This window comes from Triturus cristatus, chromosome 3_2 (assembly GCF_964204655.1).
Source record: "Triturus cristatus chromosome 3_2, aTriCri1.1, whole genome shotgun sequence".
NCBI classification, from domain to species: Eukaryota; Metazoa; Chordata; class Amphibia; order Caudata; family Salamandridae; genus Triturus; species Triturus cristatus.
In genome coordinates, this window is record NC_140584.1 from 229,664,637 (window position 1) to 229,690,246 (window position 25,610).

At 43.4% G+C, this 25,610-nt stretch overlaps 1 protein-coding gene across 1 annotated transcript in view; it reads right to left on the reverse strand.

Annotated features, from left to right (window-relative positions):
- The window catches only part of LRP1B (LDL receptor related protein 1B), a 3,634,433-nt gene that overhangs the window by 683,576 nt on the left and 2,925,247 nt on the right, over nt 1-25,610 (reverse strand). The window contains exons 51-52 of the mRNA XM_085647014.1: nt 24,443-24,562; nt 2,580-2,708 (exon numbers count right to left, since the gene is read on the reverse strand). Coding sequence (XP_085503140.1) covers nt 2,580-2,708; nt 24,443-24,562 — 249 coding nt within the window. The remainder of the gene's footprint in view (nt 1-2,579; nt 2,709-24,442; nt 24,563-25,610) is intronic.

A 25,610-nucleotide genomic window follows, 5' to 3' on the forward strand; every position in this document is an offset into this window, starting at 1 on the left:
CTTGTGTTTGCAATCAGCGGCAGGTGGCTTGTGTTAAGCGATTGGTAGCCTATGCAGTCACTATTCAGTGACCTGGCCTTCTGCGGGGGGTTCTGCCTGAGCTGAGAGGGTTATACTTTGTTCAAACCTTTCTAGTTCAAAAGCCTTGTGGGCCTCCAACTTGGACATAAGATTTGGTTATTTTGAAAGATTATGAGAGCCATTGTGGGCAAGCTATGAACTTGAGGCCTCCTTCCACTTTTCTGAGGCCATTTCATTACGAGATTGCTTCTTTTTGCTTACAAACTATGTCCTCTTCTTAGGTGGCACAGATAAACAGTAAACACATATAACAGCTGAAGTCAGTGTCTATTTATGAAGAAAAAAAACTCTTGGTGGTGTATGTATGGCTGTATGCAGATGGTATATGTATTGTGCTGACCTAGCCTAAAGGCAGCAGACCACACTACAGAGTCAAAGAGGGTAGCTTGTTTATGAGAAAGGGATTATACTGTTGGTTCGTTATGATGCTCATAGTGTTTTCTATATACATAGGAAAAGAAAGAAATTGTATGATGTACAGGTAGGCCAATAATGGTGAACCCCACAAGAATATGCTTGCATACTAAAGGTCTTACACATCATACCTCTGCTCTGACTATTCCAGGGGAAACTAAGGATATAGTATATCAATGTGTGATATGAAAATCCATTGGATGCTTCTTTTACATTTTATTATAGAAGGCACAACAAAACGCCACATGAGAAACATAGAAAAATCTATAATGGGCACTTAGCAAAATCAAACTCACAATTCGGGAGTTTATATAATTAATACAAAAAAGGTTTGCTGATCACACACTTTAAAAATGGCATGCAATGGCCAAAATGTCAGTGATGTGAATAGAGCTGCAACAGTGGTAGATCCCTTCACAGCACAGGGATTCCCTCCATACAGGGTTCCCACAAAAGGGTGGACTGTTCTGTGCAATGGTCTAAATGGTCCTTTTAGTGGCCTGAAGGCACACACTCAAAACGGAGACCATTTTGAAGCAGAGGGTTTCAGCACTACTGTATCATAATGCACTGCAGTCTTTGCCACAACAAGGTGGCAGGCCTGTGGAGCAGACTAGGCAGATTTTTTATAACTTGATCCTGCTATTGATGCTAACAAAGGATGCCAATAACACCTTATAGTAGGCCAAAGCCCTGCTGTTCACCGCTTTTGGCTATATGCAACAGAAAGTAGGGAGAAGTGACTGGCCTCTGATGTGGCCTGCGTCCAACCCACCAACAGTCGGCCAACACCCACCACGCCCATGGCCTCACAGTCACTTGGTGTAGGCAGCATTTGACCATGCAAAGCATTGGGTAGGCTGCAGGATCTGTGCACAATCCCCTCCGAGCTCCCAAACCCCCACCGTGCACAGTCTTCAGCCATGTGTGTCTTGGGGTGGCTGCAGGGTCTGGACTGTGGCTGAGCCTCTTGTTTAATCTCCCCTGGGCTCCCAGCCTCCTGTTTTGTGGAGGACTTCAGCTTTTATGCTAAGGCCAGTAGGTTTAGAGTATGAAAGCTAACATAGGATTTAGACCGGATTTGACTTTAAGCACATCTAGTCCCAGCCAACCGACTTGGCTTGTTAACAGTGACTATCTTCGTATAGTTTGGTATTTGTGCTTGCTGCTGCTTTACAGATAATTGTCTGCTGTTGTACAATTTCAAGATAACTCAAAACAACGACATCAATTCTGGATTGAACTGGATGGTTTTCCTCTGCCACATTTTATTTAGATACATGACACTCACCTCAGTTTGTTTGTGAGATCTACTTTAAAGGTGATTACAATTTGTTTCCAACTGCCAGTTTGTAAATATTTGTGATTTTGTGAGTAGTATTTAGTAGTATGTGTATTAAAGAACATTTAATTTTTAAAGAAAAAGGCACCTACTAGACAAAGATTTATTTCCTAATATTTGATGCATCATTCTGAGATTCTAACCAACTGGCTTCCCTGAGTCAGCCTTGAATTGCGCTAAGTACCTTGACAGTTAAGTGCTGAAAATTGTACTTGCTTACCCATTTAATGGTCTGCAGTAGTGGGGCACCAGGTGACCATATGTGATAGAACAGCCACTTCTACATGCTCTGGGGTCTTCCAAAACCAAATTTCTCAACTTTATGTGGTAAAAGATGCATTGGGATACTTTTGGTAATGTCTTATTGTTCGATATATCAGATATGGAAAACTAGAGGAAAGCATGGTCAGAGAAGAATATCCAGTGGGTTCTGGCAATGAAATGAAGCATGTATGCAATGTCGTAAATCTGTAAAGCCTCTTGCTCTAAATAAAGATTGATTTATTCACCAGTGATCATGGTGTTCATAGAAGAAACTAGATTGAGAAATAGGTATGTCATTTCTGGGTCACTGTAGCAGTATTAAATACTTTTTGCAATGAGTTGCCCATATTTAGGTTTAGCTTATATAATTATCAGTGAAAATATTGTTCTGCCAAACACAAGTGAAAACTTAGGTAAAATAAATACAGTATGCACAGAACACCAATATTGTATGGAACATTGAAATAGAAATTCATACCGCAGCCAGCTGTAGATAACTCGTCACTTCCATTAGGGCAGTCTCTTTCTCCATCGCAAAGCCAGTTCTTAGGAACACATGCATGTGACCCTGGACAACTAAACATATCTACAGCACAGGTTACAGAACCTAAAACAAAAAAGGCATGCCATGACTTATTATTTATGATGATGGAAAGAACAGCTTTACTTCCTGCCTTTTAATGTGTGCCTTATGTATTATGTTAGTATGTGCTCCTGGATTTAAATGCACACAGGATACATCCTAAAACACAACACATCAATAAAAACTGCATCCCAGTTTACCATTGTCTCTGTTTTGCTGAGATTGGAAAACTTTAGTAGTTTAATAGATACAGTCTAAATGAATACTGCAAAGAAGCTAAATGCACCAATTTAGCCACCCACAATGGTATGAAAAATAATGCAAAGAGAACCCTGAGGAAAATCAGTGAAAAAGTACTCCAGTAATTGCAATATGATGATGGAAGAGTCAGCAACTACTGATTAATAAGATAAGTCTGTAAAGAGGAAGAAACTGTTGGAAGGTGATTTATTAGCAAGCGGAGGTCGGTACCTACAGCTAATAATAACAGTACAATCATAAATGAGGTCCAGTCAAGTATCAATATATGAATCCTTGCTCAACCCACGGTAGCTTGATTGATGAGCAGTCAGGCTATACTTAGAAGACAGGTGTGTAAAGCGTTTAAATGTATATAAGTAAGTCACATAACACGATAAAAATCCAACACCAATTTATGAAAATAGGAAATATTTGTAGGATTAAAATGACACTATCATGACAAAAATACAATGTAGGGGACTAGAGATATGAATTTATAAAGATTAAATGAAAAAATAGCTTTTTAGCGCTTAAAAGCATAAAGTGCCAACCGGGGACATTGGGTCTTGATTAACTGGCACCAAGCCAAAGTTTCAGGCCGACCACGATGGAGCGAGGGTCAGGTATGATTGGGTGGTTGGGGCTGGTCAAAATTTTAACTTCACAATTAGTGACTTTTTTGGTTCTTTTTTTCTCAACGTCAACTGAGTTTCCTTGATGCCAGCGGGATGCTTCAGCACGATTCCTTGGTAATACCTGTAAGTCTTGGTTCTCATCATTGATGGTAAAAAGCTCCAGAGCTTTCAAGACGGCAAACCCGAAGTTCAGGCCGAGTTGCGGTTGGAAGCCGCCCAACTTGACTCCCAACGATGGGTTGGTTAACTTATGGGGCTTTTTGCCAAAAATTCCCCAAATTATTCCAAACTTCTGGATCTTCTTCCAGAAGGTCCATTTGGGTTCTTAAAGTGTCCACAACACCAGATAAGGTTCCATAAGCTCTAAGTTTCCCTTTGTAGAGTTGGGACTACAAAGCCCACAGTGCACCTAGTCAAATCCTTAAATGTCCACTGGATGCAGGTAAGCTGGGCTCTTCTTGGTGGAGTTGATGCAGTTGACTTCTTGAAGCTCTTTTGTACATGTTGCTTTCATGGCGTCGATTCCTCAAACTTTTAAGCAAGTCAAAGTCCTCTTTTGTGTTGCCCAGAGTGTGCAGCAGGTGCAGTCCTTATGAGTGCAGTCCTCTTTGGAGCAGACCAGGGGTTCAGCAGGGCAGCCGTTTTTCTTCTTTCCAGGCAGGGAACTGAGTTGCTGAACAGCTTTCCTATATTTATCCTTGTTTATGGGCTGGCAAGCCCATGGGGATCACTGAACAATGGGGTGCAGGGTGCCACCCTCTGTGATGACAAGTTCCTTAGAAGTGTGGCACATGTTTGTCCCAGAAAGCACAAAAATCAACATCGAGAAAATCTCTCCTGGAGGTTCAGGTGTGGCTAACCCAACCCACAGGTGTGACTTACTTTTCCCTACACCCACCTTCCAGCCCCTCTCCTAATTCAATTACAGGGACTCCTGTCTGGTGGGGGTGCAGGAAGAGGGGGTGGGCCTGCATACCCAGACGAAGAGCATGGGCTTGGCCATCTCTCCTGACTGTTGGATTTAGTGGGCCTGTTTCTATTGCTGATATTGTTTTTATCATATGATTGTGATTGTGAGAAGTTACCAGGGGGCAGAAATATAGTTAATCCAAAAAAGTTGCCACTTGCAGTTGGTGTAATCACCAAAGAAATAGACTTAGCCAAGAGGAGTCTTTCTTTGGACCTGGGGGTGGACCCTGGCTGGCTTTTTGAGATCCCAGTAAGGCCATTCACAAGCCCAACCAGTGAAGTTCCATCAGGCAACCAGGGCCCCTCGCCTGTTGTAGCTGCAGTACCCAGTTCCCTTGTCTCTTATGTTTCCAGCTTGTAATTGTGATCTTACGAATCCCAGTGACAAACAACCCATTACCAAAAGAAAGCATAAAACCAAGTAAGGGGTACATCTTAAAACACTAACTAGTCGCAGGCCAAGCAACGGACATATTGAGCCAGCAGATTCCCTTCTATTGCAGCCTGGGCAGGGTCCAACCGAGGCTAATGATGGGGACTGTGTGCCTCTTACTACTCTCTGGGACAGTATTCTGGACACATTTAAGACTCTGTTGTATGCCTGTGTGTCTCCTTTGGTGGACAATGTCTGCTCTTTGGAAAATACCATCAGCCAGTTGATCTTATCTGGAAATATTTTAACATTTCAGCAAGTACCATTCAGCCCAAGACACTAGCCACTATCCGTAGTGTTAGTCCCCAGTAACCCCACTTAAGGTTATCTGTTAATGAAGGACACTGCTCATCCTCACAAGTCCCAGGTGTCTCATGTCCCCAGCAGTTTGGTGAGGGATGTGAAGGAGGCCTAAGTAGGCAACTGGCAGATCCTGTAGCTGTGAATACATTGCACCTACAGGGGTGCAACCTTCAGGTCCAACCACCTCCCTATCAACCTCAGTTGAATCTCCCTCTGGATTGCTGCCACTATGTGGCTATAATGACTGGAGTACTGACCCAAACTGTTCTGGGAGGAATCGTAAACTTAAAAATAAGGTTGTCACTGCCTGACCCAACATACGGATTTCAAAATCTCTGAATATGATTGATATTTTGCAAGTAGGGAGGGTGGATTGGTATTCCCATGCCCAAAAACGTCAGCGAGGATTTGTGGGATTATTAATTGTAGATACCAAGGGCAGGCTCAACGCTTGGTTAAGAGTGGTGCTAGGGCTCACTCAACGAGAGCCACCTTTGACCTCATCCCCCTAGGTTTATTTTAAAACATCTACAGCTCAGGCAAGGTGTGGAGGCTTTGCCTACAGTGGCTGATGTCTTTGATGGGCTTTCATTTTCTATTTCCAATATATTCTTCCACCTGTCAAATCTGGATGGTATAGATTGATGCCCAATGTTAACCACATATGACAGTGATGCACCTGTTAATGGGCCAGAGGAGGTGTGGGTAGTGCCTATTCCTAAAGTACATTCCATCACTGTGGGGCCATCCTTTACCAATCCTGCAAGTCCTGACACCGTTTCTCCCGGAGTTTTCATCTTCCCTCCTGCTACTGGTGGGCTGCTCCCTAAATTCTCTGCAGTGCCAAGTACTGCTCATTCTAGTGAACCCACATCTTTTTTCCAACTCTCCACATCTTTATGGAAAGTGGCAGGATTGGCGTCCAAACTTTCCTGCCCTGAATGGGGTTTGTTAATTGACACATTTGACATTTTCCTGTTCCAGGAGACTTAGTCTCTTGTCCCACAGTTCCGTACAGGCTACATAAATCTCTAATTGGCTGCAACCTCCTTAGGGAAGAGTAGACCCTTGGGGAATTATCAATTTGGATCAAAACCATCCAGCACTGCACGATTAAAGATATAGATTTGGGCTGCTCAGATGTCCAGTGTATTAGTTCGACATTTTCTCTTGGTGAGATTTATTTTTTATATAACATTTATTGCAGGCATGGAGTTAAAGGTGCCAAATTGCAAGTTATTGATCTGGTTGGCTCACATATGGCTGACATACCTGTTGATTATTTTAAATTAGTAGTAAGTCATTTTAATTGTAGACTTGAGCCGCTGTACATGTCCTTTGAGGTTCTCAACAGTAAGTAGGACCAAGCTTGAGCAGTCCCAAGTCTTACACTCCCCCGGTCAAGAGATGATATGCTGCTTAAATTAATTGCTTTCACACTTAGCAATGGTCTTCGAGCCTGTAATGGGAGATCCAATTCTCGGCCAGAGCCTGGAACGACCTTCCGCTCCACCTCAGACAGATAACATCACTCCCCTTCTTCGCAAGAAACCTCAAAACCTGGCTCTTTGACAGACCCCCTCCTTGATGGACTGGAACCTGCGACCCCCCCCCCACACCCCCAGTGCCTTGAGACCCTTACGGGTGAGTAGTCGCGCTTAACAAACACCTGATTTGATTTGATTTGAATTCTGATAAAAAGGGGAGTCACCCGTTCAATCGTCCACACTGTTCCAGCCTTATTGATTACATCTTGCCGGACATCAGATTCTGGTCCATTATGATTGATATGTCTGTGACCCCCAGACAGGACAGCAACCATAATGCTTTGGTTCTAACGCTTTACTCTCCTGAACATTTCACTTGAGCCTTTGGATAGAAGACTCATTCCTACCAACAGTCATTGTAGGCTTAAATGTAGGTTATTGGTAGAATTTGCAGTAGGCCTGAAAAAGGTGTTTGAGATAATCTCCATTGGTCTCAAGATTGTAGTGACTAATGGTGGGCAGTGAACTCTGTTACGCCAGCGGAGTTCACGGAGCTCCTGCCACTCCGTGGTCCACTTGGACTGCACAGTTTGGCTAAAACTCTGCCTCCGCCATGCGGCAGAGCAGAATTACTACCTACTTGGCACTGTGGGCAACCCTGGGCTCTCTGCCAACTCCACAGGAAAAGTGTGCAGAGTTTTCTGCACTGTACACAAAGTTTCCACAGCCAGGAGGCATGCAGAAAGACATAGCAGCAGTACCAAGACAACAACAGAAGCACAGGCAGCCACGCGTCATGGATTGTACAAGCAAAGTAAAAAGCAAAAACAGACTAAAGAGGCACCGCACATCATTTTCCTGTGACAGGCAGGTCTCATTCTAGTCTGTCTCCAAGTGCATTGCAGAACTAGTGCTGCTGATAACTTGTATATCTGTGCAGTAAAGCAGTCCTTATGGGATAGCACTTTAACAGTGCCATATGATAAAAAAGGTCTTGCAGCCACTAAACATTTTAATAACTTTAACAAACATTCCAAAATCGACATCTTGTCTACTTCATGGCAATTATGGAGGATGCATTTATCATTATATTTTTAGTATACTATGTAACTATGGGGATGTGTTGCTGATGATTACATGCCCATTGTGTTCTTTGATAGTTTTATATTTTTGTAAGGATTGATTGGTATGACAAGCCTTTGCACAAGGGACTTAGTTACCAATCGAAGATACTATCTACGTAATGTAAGCTCTCTGAGCTGCCCAATCCCAGTTAGAGTCAACCACATATATAGCTGCACGTAGACTCCCAGAAATACCAAATACAAAAGTACTCTGCCACATTTAGTTGTTGCTCGTGACGTTATCCAGAATGAGGTACAGGGTAGCTGGACAAATAGCAGCTTAATGTTTTCATCACGTTCTCATATACCTCATATGCCGCCCCTTTTCTATTTTCACCATTCTTCAGACTTTGCATCACATGTGCTTTTGAGAGAATCATGGGCACTGATTAGGTCTTCCCAAGCTGGGTATTGCAGCGCAGAGTATGGGCAGGCTGGGCGGGTCGAGCGCCGTCATCCTCAGGAGGAACCTGCAATGGGACTTTATTCTTTCCTCCGGTTCGAGCGGAACTCCATGGAATCACACAGAGTTTTTGAGCCATTCTCAAGAATTCTGAAAAGCTGAGCTCAGCGAGTTTTGCCCACCCTTAGTAGTAACTGAGAGTGTGCCCTTGGAGCAAACTGATTCTTTATTGAGATTTAGTGCCATTCATTATTCTATGTTTGACTCCTTAAGGAATCTTTTTCTAGTAGAATTCAAGGCCACCTGTAAAACGAAGAAAGAGGCCCCTTGGTACATTTTGTAGAGAAGCTAGGCCTGCTCTTTTCAAAGCCATCAAAGCTGGGAAAGGAAACATGATCCACTTTACAAAGATATGATTTTAAGCGCCAAAAGAGCTTGGGAGTGTGCTAAATGGGATTTAATGCTGAGTACTATCAAAGGTAAGGACCACTGCTCCTCTTGGCGCATCCTGGTCAATGGTGCTTCCCACATCCATACCTCACTGGATAGTAATATTTCTTCTGCTGCCTGGTTCACCCACTTCTCATAGTTATATTAAGGAGTTGTTGAACATGAATATCCCCAAACTGTGGCAAGAGTGCGAGTTACATTTACTTTAGGGCACAAGTTATAGTTACTTGAGATAACTCTAACTATAACTGCTGAATTTCTATTTTTTTTTGTGTGTAAAATGTGGGAAACAACCTACCTTTACAACGCAGCCATTACATCACACTACCTTTACAACACATTCATTACATCGCAACATCTTTTACATCACATGTCATTACAACGCAGCCATTACATCGCATATCACTACAACGCATGTCCTTAAAACGCATGTCACTACAACGCAGACATTACATCGCAAGTCATTACAACGCATACCATTACAATGCATATTACTCTTACACTATCTGACACTTACCCTTCTGTTGCACTCACTGGAATTAGAATAGTAATTTTTACCCCAACACTATCCAACACTTACCCTACTGTTGCACTCACTGGAGTTAGAATAGTAATTTGTACCCCTACACTATCTAACACTTACCCTACTGTTGCACTCACTGAAGTTAGAATAGCAATTATTACCCCTACACTATCCAACACTTACCTTCAATGCCATGTAATGGTATGCGCTATAATTGTATGAGTTGTAATGGGATAATGCGATGTAATGGAATGCGTTGTAAAGGTAGTTTCTAAAATTGCAATGTGATGGCACGCGATGTAAAAGAATGCATTGTAAAGGATGTTGCAATGTAAAAACTGCATGGTAAAGGCAAGAGTTGTAAATCTGCATTGTAAAGTCATACATTCGTAAAATCTAAACCTAACTATAATGTCCCTGTAACCTTTGTGTTTTTAGTGAATTTCTAAGATTATTTAAATTCTATTTCCTAACTATAAAGTCACTGTAACCTTTGGCTTTTTCAGTGAATTTCTACATTTTGTCCATGCTATTTCCCAACTATAATGTCCATGTAGATTTTTTTTAACATATAGTAATATTTGATTACCATTCATGAATCCAACTGCTGCTACACAAGGCCTTTAGCCCTGCACAGTGGGGTATTGGCCTGAGGGCCTGGTCTGCCGCCAACTTTCCGCATGCAGTCAACCCCATACTGCGCACAGCCTTCCATTGTCATCAGTGATGTCCTCAGAGATGTCACTGACCATGTCATGAGTGATGTAATGTGTGAGCTCATAAGCAGGACATTATGGGGTTCGTAAGTTATAGTTAGCTCAGGTAACTATAGCTGCTGAATTTCTACGACATTGTGTGTTTTCAAATCTGAACCTAACTTTAAATTCCCTTTAACTTTGTTTTTTTTCAGCGGATTTCTACGTTTTTTTAAATTCTATTTCCTAACCATAATGTTTCTGTAACCTTTGGGTTTTTGGGTGAATTTCAACTTTTTTTAATTCTCTTTACTTACTATAACATACCTGTGACCTTTGTTTTTTTTGTGGAAGACATTTTCACAAGTTCATAAATACATTTTATTCACACATTCATTCTTATTATATAGTTTAAAACTAAAGATTAAAAGTGAAGGTAAGGTAACTAATGTTGTCTTTCTATAAATACAATGCACCAAGTCTTTCTTTTTATTATTCATTTTAAGGATCAGCGGATCCATGCCCATCAAAAGCATACATTCAATAAAAAAATACAGCACATTTAATAAAACCATATGCTATTGCAATTTATTTAAGTGTATCACTGCCTGAGTGTGAGTGGCTGTGCGAGAGACAATGAGTGTGTGTGAATGGCTAAATGGGTGTGTGGGTGTGTAAATGGGTGTGGGAGTGGCTGTTTGGGTGTGTGGATAGGTGTCAGAGTTACTGTGTGGGTGTGTGAGTGGTTTTGTCTGTCCGTAAGTAGGTGTGTGAGTGGCTGTATGGGTGAGTGAGCAGGTGTGTGAGTGGTTGTGTGGGTGTGTAAGTGGGCATGTGAGTGTGTAACTGGATCTGTCAGTGACTGTGTGGGTCTGTGAGTGGATGTGTGAGTGGTTTTGTGAAACTATGAGTGGGTGTATAAGTGGATGTATGGGTGTGCAAGTAAGTGTGTGAGTGGCTGTGTAGGTCTATGAGTGGGTGTGAGAGAGGTTTTGTGGGTCTTTGAGTGGGTGTGTGAGTGACCATGGGTGTGTGAGTGGTTTTGTGGGTGTGTAAGTGAGTGTGTGTTTAAGTATGTGACTCTGTGAGTGGGTGTATGTGTTTTTTAATCAGGGCTGGCTCTACAGATCTACATACATAGGGGATTGCGCTGGGCATCGGAGTGGATCCACCAACCCTCATGTGCTAAAAAAGGTTTGGAGACTATTTCTGGCAAATGAGAGGTCCCTCAAAGACCCCTTCATTAGTCCCCTGGGGTCAGGGTAACTCTACCTGCTACCACTGTTACATTTTATTTTCCCACCTGTGAACCGAGTCCCAATGCATAAAAAGGTGGCAGCAACTTTCCTCTCAGGTTGCTGTTGGTGCGTGGATTTGCGGATCCACTGCAGCAGGTCCGCAGTGTGTCCGCATGTCTAGATATAAATACATCTTTTTCAGTTCATAACTCCAAGCTACTCAACAGATTTGCACTAAATTGCAAAAAGCTCTCTTTCTTGATCAAGATCTACCTTTCTGCCAAATTTGGTGTAATTCCATTCAGCGGTTTGGGCTGCTGTCATGTCTAAAATCCTTAGGGGAAACGGCTTTGGGAAAATGCGTTTTGGGACACCTCCCTTTTTTTCTACCCCCTCTTGACTGATCACCCTCAAACTTTTCAGACAGAAACTGAAGTGACCAGCATACTAGTTTTTGAACATTTTGTGAAGATTTGTCAAAGTTATTAGCAAAACAAAAAATGCCCTTCTTATGGAAACTAGATTCTAACAAAACTACATACTATTACTATTCCAGTAGTAGTAGCAGTATATAATTATATACATAAACATGAGTACAGCCCGAACAGCTGAATGAAATTTCACCAACTTTGGCAGAAAGCTAGATCTTGGCCCAGAAAGTGAGCTTTTCGTAATTTGGTGTAAATCTGTTCAGGAGTTTTGGAGTTATTAAAAAAAAAAGATTTATATATATCCAGAGATACAGATCCACTGCGGTTCCACCATGGTGTATCTGCGAAAGAAAAGTTGCTGCTTCCATTTTGTCAATCGGAGACACTGTTCTTGGGGGTAATAAAGTGTAAATCGGATGTAGGGACTCAGGGTAAAAGTATCCTGACCCCATGGGACTGATAGAGGGGTCTGTTTGGGTCATCTCATGAGGAAGAAGTTGTCCCAAAAAGTTTTTATGAGGCACTTGAGGATCATTGTATCCACGGAGGTGCCCTGTGTGAATCCGTGATGGATCCAGATCCCAAATCCAGATCCCAATTAAAAAATATACCCACTCACAGACCCACTCACTCACACACCCACTTACAAACCCACTTACACACTCACAAACCACTCACACACCCACTCACACACTCATACAGCCACTCACACACCCACTCAGAGACCCAGAACACCACTCACACACCCAAAAAGCCACTCACAAATCTACTGACAGACCCAGAGAACCACTCACATGCACACTTCAGAGATCCAGAGAACTGCTCACACACCAACTCACAAACCCACAGAGGTACTCACACATCCACATACAAAACCATATGGCCACTCACATACCCACTCACAGACCCACACAGTCACTCACTCACAGACCCACACAACCACTGACACATGCACTCACATCCAAGTTACAGGAACATCATAGTTAGGAAATAGCATTTAGAAAACGTAGAAATTCACTAAAAAAAACAAAGGTTACACGGATGTTATAGTTAGGAAAAAGCATTAATAAATGTAGAAATTCACTGAAAAAATAAACGTTTCCAGGGACGTTGTGGGTAGGAAATAGAATCAATAAAACCTTAAAAATTCACACAAAAAAATCAAAGTTTACAGGAATGTTATACTTAAGTTCAGATTATACACACACCAAACTATAAAAATTCAGCAGTTATAGTTATCTCAAGAAGCTATAAATAATGCCATAAGGTAACTATAACTCGCACCCTCGCCATGCACTGATAATTACCCCACATATTACATAACTCATAGCTTCTTCTATGACATCATTAATAATATCACTGCAACATTTGCATGATATTATTGATGAGATTTTACACAATACTTGCATTTCAGATCCACTGGGAAGCACATCGGGTATTACACCCAGACCTGCCATACATTGCGGCCTAAAACACCACTGATTATATTTGGTCAAGCAACAAATAAACATATGGGGTTGGGAGTCTGATATGCTGGCACCAGGAAAGCATGCTCTGGACTCCATCGGCATTTCACTTGTTTTATTTATTTCTTGGAGCGAATTAGAGAGAAATGCACCAATCTGCCCCCTGGTTTAGGGAAGGTTCTGGTAGAGAGATTGGGTGGAGTCATGCCTTTGCATCTATTTAGACATTGACAATTCCTGGTGTCTAGAGGTGTTTTAACCTCACTGTGAGTTGAAATATTTGTGCTACACACCATGATTTCAAAACAGGGATTTGAATGGCTGTGAGCCAGGGTAGGGTCAGAGTGGCCTGTATGGCAAATATGGCAGCACCTAATTGGCAGGTATGAAATATCAGTGGGTGGGCTGGTTGTCTGATTGCTTGTGGGCCTAATTTATTGTGTTATGGGCTGGTTTGTACTGTTAATGTCCATGAAATTACCACAAACTTTGTCTGCAGCAAGGACAAATATATTTGTTCACATATACATTACAAAATATCTCTATACAATGCCTTTACAAGTTCAAAATGGCCCAATCTGCAAATATGGACCACTTTTTCAGCTATGTTATTTGCTAATGGTGGGTATTTTTATTTTGATGCCCAGACCTATTTTGTGTCCTAGTTCCACCTCAGCCATGGTTGGAGTTTTATTCTAGGAACAGGCCAGACCCACCCATTAAAATTAAAAAAATAAGCACTGGTGTCTAGATTTGTCCCCCACCCCCGAGGATGACTTGAGGGTATACTCCTTCCTCTCAATTGAGCATCAAGACTGTCTGTGCCAAGGGGTGGACCAGCAGTCCAATGCCACCAAGGGGCAGTCCATACCACACACAATTTATAAAAAAAATAAACTGGTGTTTACTGTTCCCGCCAAGTAGTGCTTGCTGACTCTCACTCTAATATGCCCCCACGGAGGCAGAAATACTGTTTCAGCAGGCTGGGTTAACTCTTTATTGATTGGTTTAGCCAACCATTTACAATTTAAAACATAGCTAAATCGAACAATAAAATGACAGTAATAAATGTAAAAAATGGTGGATTTAAAATTATTAAAAATTCGGTTGAGCATTATGGGCTAGTAATGTTCTGCTGGAAGACATCACGCTGGCTTTCTGATGTTCTGGACTCCGATTTGATTATTGAGTCTATTCACTCAACCGCCCTAATAAGATCAGGAGGGTTTCGCTGTTGATATGGCTTCCAGTTGCTTTAACGCTTTTGGATGAATTTCATTAGCCCAATGTTTAGCTTGGTGTTGTCAGGGTTAAGAGCGGTCATTATTGCTTGGCGGCAATATCGAACTCCCAACATGATAAATTGTCCTTGCAGCAATGACTGTCTGGCCATGAGCAATGCGGGGCATGCACAGATGATATGTTCCATTGTTTCAGAATGGTAACTACACAACCTGCATTCAGTACTGCAACCTGACCGGCGCCATTCGGGAGGTTCTTTAGAAAAGGCCAATCACCCATCCTCAGCTCTAAAAACGTATTTTTCCAATAAAGTGCATATGTGCTTTAAAGATAGAGTGGATGAGCACCCACTTTGAAATTGGAGATTACTGCCCAAGCGTATTTCCTCATTGACAGTGTAGCCCTGTCCGAGTGAAAGAACCACAGTCTGACTTTTTTTTAATAGCAGTCTTTAACACCGGGGAGGAGGGGTTTAATTCCCAGAGGTCTTTTACTCCTAGTAACTGTAAACTGCGGTCTAGGCCTTGCCGATGCTTATGGCTGGTCTGGTTTTTCTGTATTTCATGCCATATTCAGGCCTCCGAGGCCTCCGCGGTGCAGTCTATGACTTAGTTTGATAAATGCGCCTGCCTCCACTCCATGGTGGTCTTGTAGTCCCAGTTTGAGTCTCACTTGGGTTGGTGAGGAAGATCTTGGTAACCGAAAAGCTCTTTTAAAAATTTGGGTTGTTAGTTTATTAATTAAAACGTTGGTTGTGCCCTTAGTGATCTGGTGCCCATACGCCAAGGAGTTGATTACCTTAGACTTCATCACTTGCAGCATTGGAGTTAGGCTGGGGCCTAGTAACTGCTTTGCCAATTTTGCTGTGGCCGCTTCTAACAACAAGGCTTTAGTTTTCAGTGTTTCTTTATGCTTGGTAAAAGTACCTCTTGGTTCGAAAAAGATGCCCAAGTAATTATAACTAGGGGTTGATTCAAGCTTTGTGTCGTTGAAGTGCCACCTTTCTGTTGACTTTTTTTGCTTCCCAAAAGATATTGTTTTGATTTTTGTAAGGTTCAATTCAAGGCAGATCAGATATAAACAAATTAAAAAGAAGTGGGGCCAATACACAAACTTGTTTGACGCCAGTTTCAGTACGGAACTTCCTAGAGACATGAGAGCCATCACCCAGATTAATTCTTATCCATGTTTTTGTATGGAGTTGGATTATTGCTTGAAGAAGCGGCAGGGATATGCCCCATGATTTTAGTTTCTGCCATAGCAGGTGCCTGGGCACACGGTCGAAGGCCGCTTTGAAGTCTACAAAGCAGCAGAGCAGCTGGATCTGTTGGGCTGTTGCTTTCTCCATCAGGAGTGTTAGCGTTAACAAATTAGTTGTAGTACCGGTGTTAGCTACAAAACCCGTCTGATTAAAAGGGAGTCGCGCTGTTGTTTCGGCCCAGGCCTGTAGCTCCTCCAATAGGATGTTTGCATAGTACTTAGATTCCACGTCGAGAAGTGCAACCATTCTATAGTTTTTGGGCTCTTTTCTCTTCCCACTTTTGTAAATTGGGTGAAAGATTTCTCCTCGCCAAGACTCTGGTACCGTGCTGGGTAGACTGCAGTAAAGAAATAAAGGAGTCAGGTATTCAGACCATAGGGTGATGTCGGATTTGAACATGGCCTGGGGAAGGCCGTTCCGGCCTGGGGCTCCATCAGCTCTGGCTTTCGTTATGAGGCGTGAGATCTTGTTTTTTAAAACATCCGGAGGCACCATGGGCTCTAGCGGTATATCGTTAGTTTTCGAAGGATCTTTATATAACGGATCTTCAGATGGAATTTTTGTGGGGCGAGCTCGTCTCGGACTCTCCATTCCCAGGGGGGAGAACCTTTTGTGGCCTGGGCTGGAGGAAATGGTTTGAGCATCGTTTGCATTAATATCCCCAAAGTGAAGAGATAAAACCTCACTCCAAACGCCTTTGCTGATATTTGCACTGCCGTACCCACTTGTGCTTTGTGTGCTCCTATTTACAAGAGACCAGAATTGCTTCGGATTAGGGTTTTTACTTTCGTAGATGAGTTTCAGCCGGAATTGATCCGAGGCCCCCAGTTTTTCCTGTCGTGTCGAGATCCTAAAAGCTACTTGGGCTTGCTTATAGTTATTGAACAGGGTTTTATTGCTGGGATTCTGTCTTGATAATCAGAGTGCTAGGTTCCTCTCAGATCTTAATTTCCTTGTGGTTTTTGAGATGCAAAATTGAGGGATTTGGTTTCTCGGGCCCCTCCTGATTGGCAGTTCATTGAGGAGGTGGTTTGTATGGGAAGACCAGCCACTAACAACGTGAGTGTTTGAGTCTAGGGATTGATGTAATACGACTCTGCATTTTTCCCTCAAGGAAGGGGCAGTGGAATCCGACCACTTTATCTGCTTTAGGTAACTGCCTGAGTGGGTATGGGCAAGTTCTTGATGGCGTTGAGTACTGTTGGATAGTGTTATAATTTGTACCTGGTAGTCACTCTCTCCTTGCGGTGCAATTTGATAACTCTTGATCAAGGGCAGTATTTCTCTACTCCCTAGAGAGAAGTCCAAAAACTAAAAGGATCTGCCATCTGACCGGGTCCATGCAGGCAGGATGTCAGTGGAGAAGCGCCCATTCAGTACGGTGAATCCTAAGCTACTAAACTGCGTGACCAAGTAATCGCCCAATGTCGAAAGTTTGTTTCCAGCAGGAATAGACTGGGATGCAAAATGTGTGGGGACTCTTGGGGAGTCTGGTCCTGTGGTATCGGCAAAGTTGCAGAAAAGATTGGTATTGAAATCGCCTGAGATGATGCTGGGTGTGCTGCCATACTTGCCAAATACGTCACAGATAGTGTTGAGCAAGCATTCCATTTTGGTTTTTTTCTTGGTTGTGCAGGGAGCGATATAAACATTGAGGATAAGCAGCTGAGGGTCAGTAAGTGAACTTCCCAGAATAATACCGGAGAGCCAATCCTCCTCAAATTTAATCTGTTTAATACATTTCGATAGATTTGCTGAGACATAGATCGAAAGACCACCACTTGGTCTGCCAAACTTGGACTGCCTGGTGGCAGGTGTCAAACTCCAGGAAGCCCACTATTGGGATGCTTTCTCCCTCCCATGTTTCCTGTAAGAGGACTATGTCATGTTCTTTTAAAAGGGCCATGGTGGCGGCAGATTGTTTTTCCTGCCCAAAACCGTTGATGTTCCAGGAGCATATTGTTAGACCGTAATTAGTGATGGTTCAATCGGTCCGATTTCTGGATAAAGCCCCCGGCAGCCATTGCCGATCTGCTCCATCAAGGTTTCGCAGATCAGTTGTGGGCTCTGGGATTACTGTTGGTGGGCTGCCTCTTGCGGACCTCAGTATTGACAAGGGGGCTGAAGAGGAGCTGGAAGTGCGGGCCTGGTTGTTTTCCAATATTGAGGGGTAGCGAGGGGCGCTTGGTATTCTTGTTGTAATACCCCAGGTATTAAATTGGTCAATTTTCATCAGGATCAGATCCCGGGTTGCCGGGGATGCCAGTGTCACATGCGTAGATTCACCCGTGTTAGATCCGGTAGATGGAAAGAATTCAAAAGCAGTTATATCTCTCGATTGTAGGTGGTTCAGGTCTGGTAAGGATTTGAATAGTTTTAATATATTCCCTCGATTGAGGATGTCATGGGGGCCTCTGGAGGTATATTCTGGAGTGAGCAGCAGTTTGGTGCTTTGAGTGCTGCTTGGGAGCTCACAGAACTCATTGCACTTTGCCGGCTGTGTTTGCTGTGAATTTTCTTCAATGCTTCTTTTTAAGGTCGGTACAGTGAACGATAAAAGAGGCCGTCCTGTTTGATGGGTGATTGGCGGGCTTTTATTTGCGGCCTCCAACATACGACAGCTTACTGAATTTGTGAGGTTTTTATGACCAAGCTCTGTAACTATCCTCTGTGTATGCGATTTGTTGTCCTCGACGAAAAAAGGACGAGAGGAACAAGCTTCTTGGGCTATCATCTGGGAAGTTGCGGGACTCTGTTGCACTACTTCCAGTGCTAGGTTGGTGGTTGTGTAGAGCTGGGTTTTGCTTGCATTGATGGCTGCAGACAGTGCTCCCAAGCTTGTGGTTGCCCTGACTGCTGACTGGGCTGGGGCAGGGCTTCTGTCTGTGGGGGTAACTGATTCGGTACTAATTGCGGGCACGACTGTTCTCCTTTCAACGGTATTGTCGAGGGGGCGTTTCCTGGGAGCTCTGTGTCACTTGTTAGATGGTAACTCATATTTATTGTTGTGGTATCAGTTTTTTGTTTGTTTCGGCTTGTTCGTTGTCTTTTCTTTTCTCTTTTGGACAGCCGATGAGAATTATGATTTTTAGGTGGTTCAATAGGGGATGATTTGCCGTCTGTTGTCCCCGGAGATATGGGGATTGGGCGGGTTTGGGCTTTTGGGTGAAGTAAACCCTGTGTAGGGCTCGGGTCCTAGAGTGGGGGGTCTGATGACCCGGATGCGGAGGGTCTCTTTATTTCCGTTAAAACTGCTGAGAGAAATTGAGGCAGAGATGATAAGGAATCAATTATGGGAGAACAGCAGCACACTGATTGAACCAGTTGAGTTTGGGATTGAGCTTTTTTGATGAAGCGTTGAGTGCCTCCAGTTTTTGGTCGATCCCAGCGGTGTAAACCGCGAGTGTATTTAGTAGGTGTACCTGCAGATCCATCTTATCGGAATGATATGTTAGTGCTGCTGACGCTGTTTGAAAGGTTTGTAATAATTGGGACCATAGATTGTTGAGGTTGTCCGATGGAGAGCTGTCCTGCTCTACTTACTTATTGTGATCAGTGGTGAAGATCGATAAGTCTAAAGAGTTGTGAATGATATTGTTGCTTGGCCCTTCTAGAATGACCATTGGGTCGGCTTGGGCCCCTTGGTCTACCTTGGCTAGAAAACTTTCCGGCCCCTGTTGGACTGAATTGCTAAATAAAGCTTGCGGGTAGGCCATGACCTGTGGCATTAAAACTTTAGGGCTCTTTTGTTGCTTGTCGGGTTTAGATTTGGTTGAAGAGTTAAACACTGATGGGGAAAACTGACTTAGGTTTAAAAATGGTTGAAAAGTTGACAGTTGGGCATCTTTGGAAGTAATTACATTGGGAGTCACTTGTTCTAGTTGAGCTGTGTGTTGAGGTGATGGATGAAGGGAAGCCTGTTGCAATTGGCTGATGTCCACGGCTTTTAAGGCGCCTTTGGATAAAGATTCTGTTGTTAATGAGGCCCTGACTTCAGTTGAATTATCGGGACCTCCATTGACCCCATGGATCAGTGGGAAAACCGTAATTTGATGTGCAGTTTTGGCTCCTTGGCAGTTGGATGGGCATGTATGGGCCCTGGATCAGAGGCTGTTCTTGAGTTTGCAAGTGTTTGGCAGGGCGAAGACGCCATTGGAGATTCTATCAAACGGTCCATTTTCTTTGCACCTTTTTTGGAGGGTTTTGATAGTGCTTTCCTTACTCGTCCTGATCTCATCCCAGAGATTGTTTATTATTATTTTTTTGTTTTGTTTTAATATTAAGGGGCTGCTTGGTTGGTTGATGAGGTGTTAAAAAAAGGAAGTAAGGTTGATTAATACACTAATTAAATTAGTTAATTAATTGATTGATTGGGTTGAAAAATCCTTGGTTTAGTTTTTTACTGTAACTTTGTTGTAAATATTTTTGATTGTTTCCTTGTCTTGCTGATTCTGGTGATTTTGCAGGATTTTTTTCTCTCCAGTAGATTTGTTAGTTTGTTGATTAATTGGTTTAGTAAGATTTTTTATTTTATTGATTATTTTTGTTGTTTTTTGTCAAGAGCCTGCCTACCAACGCCTGGTAACTCTTGATGACTCTTAGATGACCCTTGGATGACTCTTGGAGGATCCATTTTCTATACCTCCAAGCAGTGTGGATGGCTGCGAGCTCCTAGAGGGATGGCTTGACTAGGCCTGACTAGGCTTGGCGTGAGCGGCTACTAATTCACTATGACTGTGACAGGTTTTTTCTGTTTTTTTCCTTGCCCTTATCCTTTTCCTTGTCCTTGTCCTTTTCCTCGTCCTTATCCTTATCTTTTTTCTTGACCTTCAGGTCTTGTTGGTCCCAGTACTTGAACTGGTGCTGATGGTGCGGATGACCGTTCTATTAGAGTTTATTTTTATTTATATTTTAATTTGATTTTGAATTACAGGTGAGTATTGGCTGGCAGTCTTTAAGGGTCTTTATGGATGATCTGTAGAAAGCAAAGGCTAGGGCTAGGGCGGGGTTTGAGGGTTGGGGAGGGCTTGTGGGGTCAGCAGGGTGCTCTGGTTGTATTGCTGGCTGCGCTTGCTGTGGACGGACAGACCACCTCTGTAGAGACATGCTTTAGTCTGTTTGTCGGACTTGCCTCAATTCAGTGGTCAGTCAGTCTGTCGGCAATCGGACATGCCTCAATTCGGCTCAATTCAGCTCAATTCGGCTGGACTCTCACCACTCCCTAGATCGCTGGCTCCCACTTACTGTTCCGCCGTTGTGATTGGGGTTGTGGTTGAGGTTGCGGTTGCCATTCCCCCCTGGACGTCTTAAGTACGCCACTCCGCTCCGCTTTGTGTCAGCACATCTGCAGACTCCGCTCCGCACTGCTGTCTCACACTGTGCTGACTCACACTGACCGGAGGTCCCGCTGTGTCTCGCTTTTCAAGTCCACTGCCAGGACTCGACAGCAGTTCCTCAGCTCCCTTACCCTCACCCTCGCCCTCGTCCCACCCCACCCCACCTTGCCCACCTTGCCCTACCGCCGCTGCCCTGGTCACAGCCTTGCGATAGCTGCTACTGAGGGTAAGGAGCAGAGGACTAGGGTGGCAGGTGGAAGGTAGGGGTCCGGAAGAGAGGATGGGTTGTGACTGCCACCGTGCCCCCCCCGGCCATGAGCCACAAGCCATGGGAGTCACGGGGGGCACTGCACACACCGCTGCAAGCACCGCCGCAAAGCACCGCAATCCGCAATCAGCTCAATAGTCCACGACCGCGCCGACTGCTAATGAGGGTGGAGGTCGGGGCTAGAGCGAGTGGAGTGCGGGGCATTGCAAGTGGGAGCGAGGGCCACGAGAGCAGGGACTTCAGAAGCCACGGGCCGCAGCAGAAAAGCGTCTTCCTCCTCGTCGTAGGATAAACGGCGGGTGATACTGCAGGCTGCCAACTCCAAGCAGGGGGCCTGCGGCTGGGGCTGCCGGGGGCCGGGACCGTGTCCTCGCCTCGGCTGGGAGCTGGACGCCGGGTGCGTGGATGCACCGTGAATGCACCGAAAACACGGACTGGCTGCTGGCTGGCTGGCTGGCTGGCTGGCTGGCTCACTGTTTCAGCACTGGGTGTGAGTGTAACCTGATGCCAGTAATGTTACCCTCTCATAATTAACTAGTTGTGCTTTCTGACCTACTGGATTAGGCTGGAGAGTATAGAGCTAAACTTCCTAATTCGCACCTCCAACATGTTGGGGACCAAAATATGTCTCTTTTATCTGGGATGCGGAATTTCGCCACAAAGAATTATCTCTTTTATATTAAAAAAGAACATTGAGGTAAGAAGGACACACACCCAGAGGAGGGGAGTCTGGTAGAATATTTGGATTAGCCAACGTTGCTTATCTACATTGGCTCACTGGTGACTTAGGGAACATTCAGCCCTGGGGAATGTAGATTGGATCCTGAATATGCCCCACCAAAGAGGTAGAAAGTCTGTGTGGGACAGGTTGCGGGATGCACTGAAATACTATTGTGGGGCAGCCCGAACCCAATTCATGTTTTCATTTTTTTCCTCATACAGAGTCAGGATTCTGGCGTCTTGACGCAAGGGAGGAGTACTCTGGTCTCTGGCCTTAACTTGCTTACTTTCTTAATATAAAATTAATCCACCTTCCAATTAAGAGGAAATTCCGATAGAGAGCTCGTATGGAGCCAAGCCTCTGGCAAGCTTCAGCATTCACAATACCTTAAATCTAATAGTGCTTTATAGGAAAAAAATAATCCTCCCTTGGAGGGTCAGGAAGACTTTACTCGGGGAAGGGGTGTTTAGTCCCATGTAATTAATTATTAATATATAAAATTGGTGCTGTCTAGTTTGGTATCCAGTCCATGGGTGCAATATTTGGAGTACACTCTCTATTCTGAAGAACTGAGGGGCTTATTTTTAAGCCCCTTGAACCACCGGAACGTCACTCTTCCCATATTAAAAGTGATGCGCCGGCGGCACAAGGTGCTTGTATATAAGCACCTAGGTGCTGGAGTGGGGGCTGCAGACAGATGCCAGGAAGAGATAACAAATCCCACACATCTAAGTTAAAAATAAACCTGTCTGGTAATGTTGTTTAGGGGTGTCATTTTAGTACTCACAGTCACAAGGTGAACCAAAAGCCTGGTTGAACTAAACTTCCTTGTTACCTCATCTTTGAGAACAAGTGTGAAATTTCAAATCTGGGTTTTCTGAGGACGTGTTTTCAATGAAAGCATAGTAGGACGTGTAAACTGCATAAAAACATTATGGATGAAATGCTTGAATTCATCTCAGCCACTGAGATTACACACGAGATGCATCAAACACAAGCCATGACACAAGCCCTCATCGCTAGCCAACTGGACGACAGCAACGCCCTCCACATAGGAATTGACCATACAGAAATCCGCAGCCAGACCCATCCTCTGCCTTCCCCAATGAACCCACAGCTCAGGCAACTCCACTGGCTCCCCATACAGAAGAGATGCCAATTCAAGCTGCTGAACTACCCACACAAGGCTCTACACAATGAAGGACCCATCTACATTAGCCACCACCTGAACATCCACCAATCGTCAAGAAGACTACGCTTCACCTCCCTTCCACTTGCCTATACTGCCTGCATCTACCGTGGCAGAGGTGGAGGACGATCCTTCTCCCACATCGCAGCAAAGACCTGGAGCAGCCTTCCCACATACATCCTGAACATCACTTCACTTCCAGAATAACAAATGGTCCTCAAGACCTGGCTGTTCGAATAAGACTCCAGGACCTGCAAGGGCATGGATACCCTGTTGGGTGATTAGCCGCGCTTTATAAAACCTGATTGATTGACTGATTTATAGACTGGTAATTACTCAGCCCACATACCAGTCCATCACAGGACTTGGGTCCCGAGAGCACTGTGTTACTGGAACCAAGCTATACCTGACTGATAAGCTCTAACAATACTATGGAATGTTTTTCTTTGTTATTTATGTTTAAATTTTTGTTCACTAATAAGTCCAACTTTGGCTCATTCTTTCATCTCACAAAATTGAAGTTCCTAAGGGAAACATAATTTGCAACGCATGCGATACATTACCACTTGCGTTGTAATGGTATGTGATGTAGCAACGCAGTTGTTGTAATGACCGCATTATAATGGCATGCAATGTATTTGCATACGTTGTAATGTGGCCTATTTGTTCCTACTCTCGACTATCATTTGAGCTTATTGCTTCAGATAGGCTAAAAGAGCTCCTCAGCAAAACAAAGAAATGTTTTTTCAACAGAAATATAGAATAATGAATAGAGGACTCTGAAAAGCATTAGGCCCTTCCATCTAATTCAACACATTTGAGCCAAGGAGAAATCATATGTATGACAATAATGGTTAGGACAGCGTAATGAGTGGAAATGGGAAAGAAAACAGCAAAGACATGTCCAGGTTTGTTAGGAAATATTTGTTTTGTAGTGTTTCCCACCGGGCCTGGAGAGTAACATTCGACCTCACAAGGAAGCAACCAGATGTGAAATTGGCTGACCATGCCCAAGATAGTGTTCCAACGAGAGAGCCTGAAAACTGATTAAAAAGGACAAGCCAATATATGAAGTACCTGGGTGTATCAGAGAAACTTAGCACTTTTATTCTTCAGAAGGGGCTCAAAATCATCTTAGATGCAATTGACACTGGAGTTTCATAGAAATCCATATTTTTTCTCATCTGTCCCATAAATGCATGTCGTGAGTATTTATTCATTCAAGCGGATAACAAGTCTGCCTTCCTATGATAATGTAACTTGTCCTGCATCACTGTGTGGACATAATTCTGTAGAAAAGAACACTTTACATAGCTTGTATTTTGGAAAGATTCGGTGGCTTACCACAAAGAGTGTCACTCTCATCAGATCCGTCCCCACAATCATCGTGCCCATCGCACAGCCACTGTTTGGAAATGCATTTATGTTTGGAGCAAGCAAACTGAGTCCAGGAGCAGGATGTGTCTGAAATGCAGAGAAACATTATTGAAGGAATATCAAATGACTGAGAAGCACATGTTCATGCAGTGGCCATTTACAAAGCAAGAAGTAGAGCATAGAAACAGCTGGAAAAAGTTGTGATATATGCCTGTGAGTACTATTTGCGATTCTCAATCGAGTATTGTATTTGTGTAAGAATTTACGAATCAAGGAAATACATGTAGGATGAGATGTAGGATGAGATGTGACTTATTGGTCTTAGCTGCTTCCTTTGGAACTGGGAAACCAGGCTGGACTCCTGATTTTGGCTCAACATCCTGTGATTTAGGCAAATCCCTTAATCTCCCTGTGCCTAAGAAAAATGACCTTGTGCAATGAGGTTATATTTTACTTTTGTAATCAAAAGAGAAAAATAAACTGATACCTTGATGAGGCTAACAGACTAATTAATTTCAAACTTGTCTGAAACAGGATTTTTTTGGCAGAAACTACCCTCGAAACATCATCAAGGCCTCTCCTTCTCCTGCTACATGGGACAAATGAAACTACATTTTGATATCATGAACACACACAGTCACCCATGCATATAAATATTTTTGGGAGTTTTATATGACACATTGTCTTAGGCTGGCCATCACATACATACTCATGTGATGTATACATTTTCTTTACATATATGTATATATATATATTCACTGAAAAAAACAAAGGTTACAGGGATGTTATAGTCAGATTTCACTTGTACAAAACAATAGAAATTCAGCAGTTATAGTTTCCTGAGCTAACTATAACTTATGCCCCAACAACACACTGCTTATGACCTCAGATATTGCTTCACTCATAACATGGTCAGTGACATCACTGATGACATCTCTAATGATATCACTGCTGACATCTCAAATGATATCACTGATCTCATCTTTGATGACATCATCCTGTGAATGAGAGTGTTTTATAATACCTACTGAGTGTTAAACATATATACTAAGATAAGTGGCTAAGGGAGTGTGTGTCTGAGTGAGTGAGTGGGTTTGTAAGTAATGTATAAAAGAGTAAATGGGTATGTGCCAGA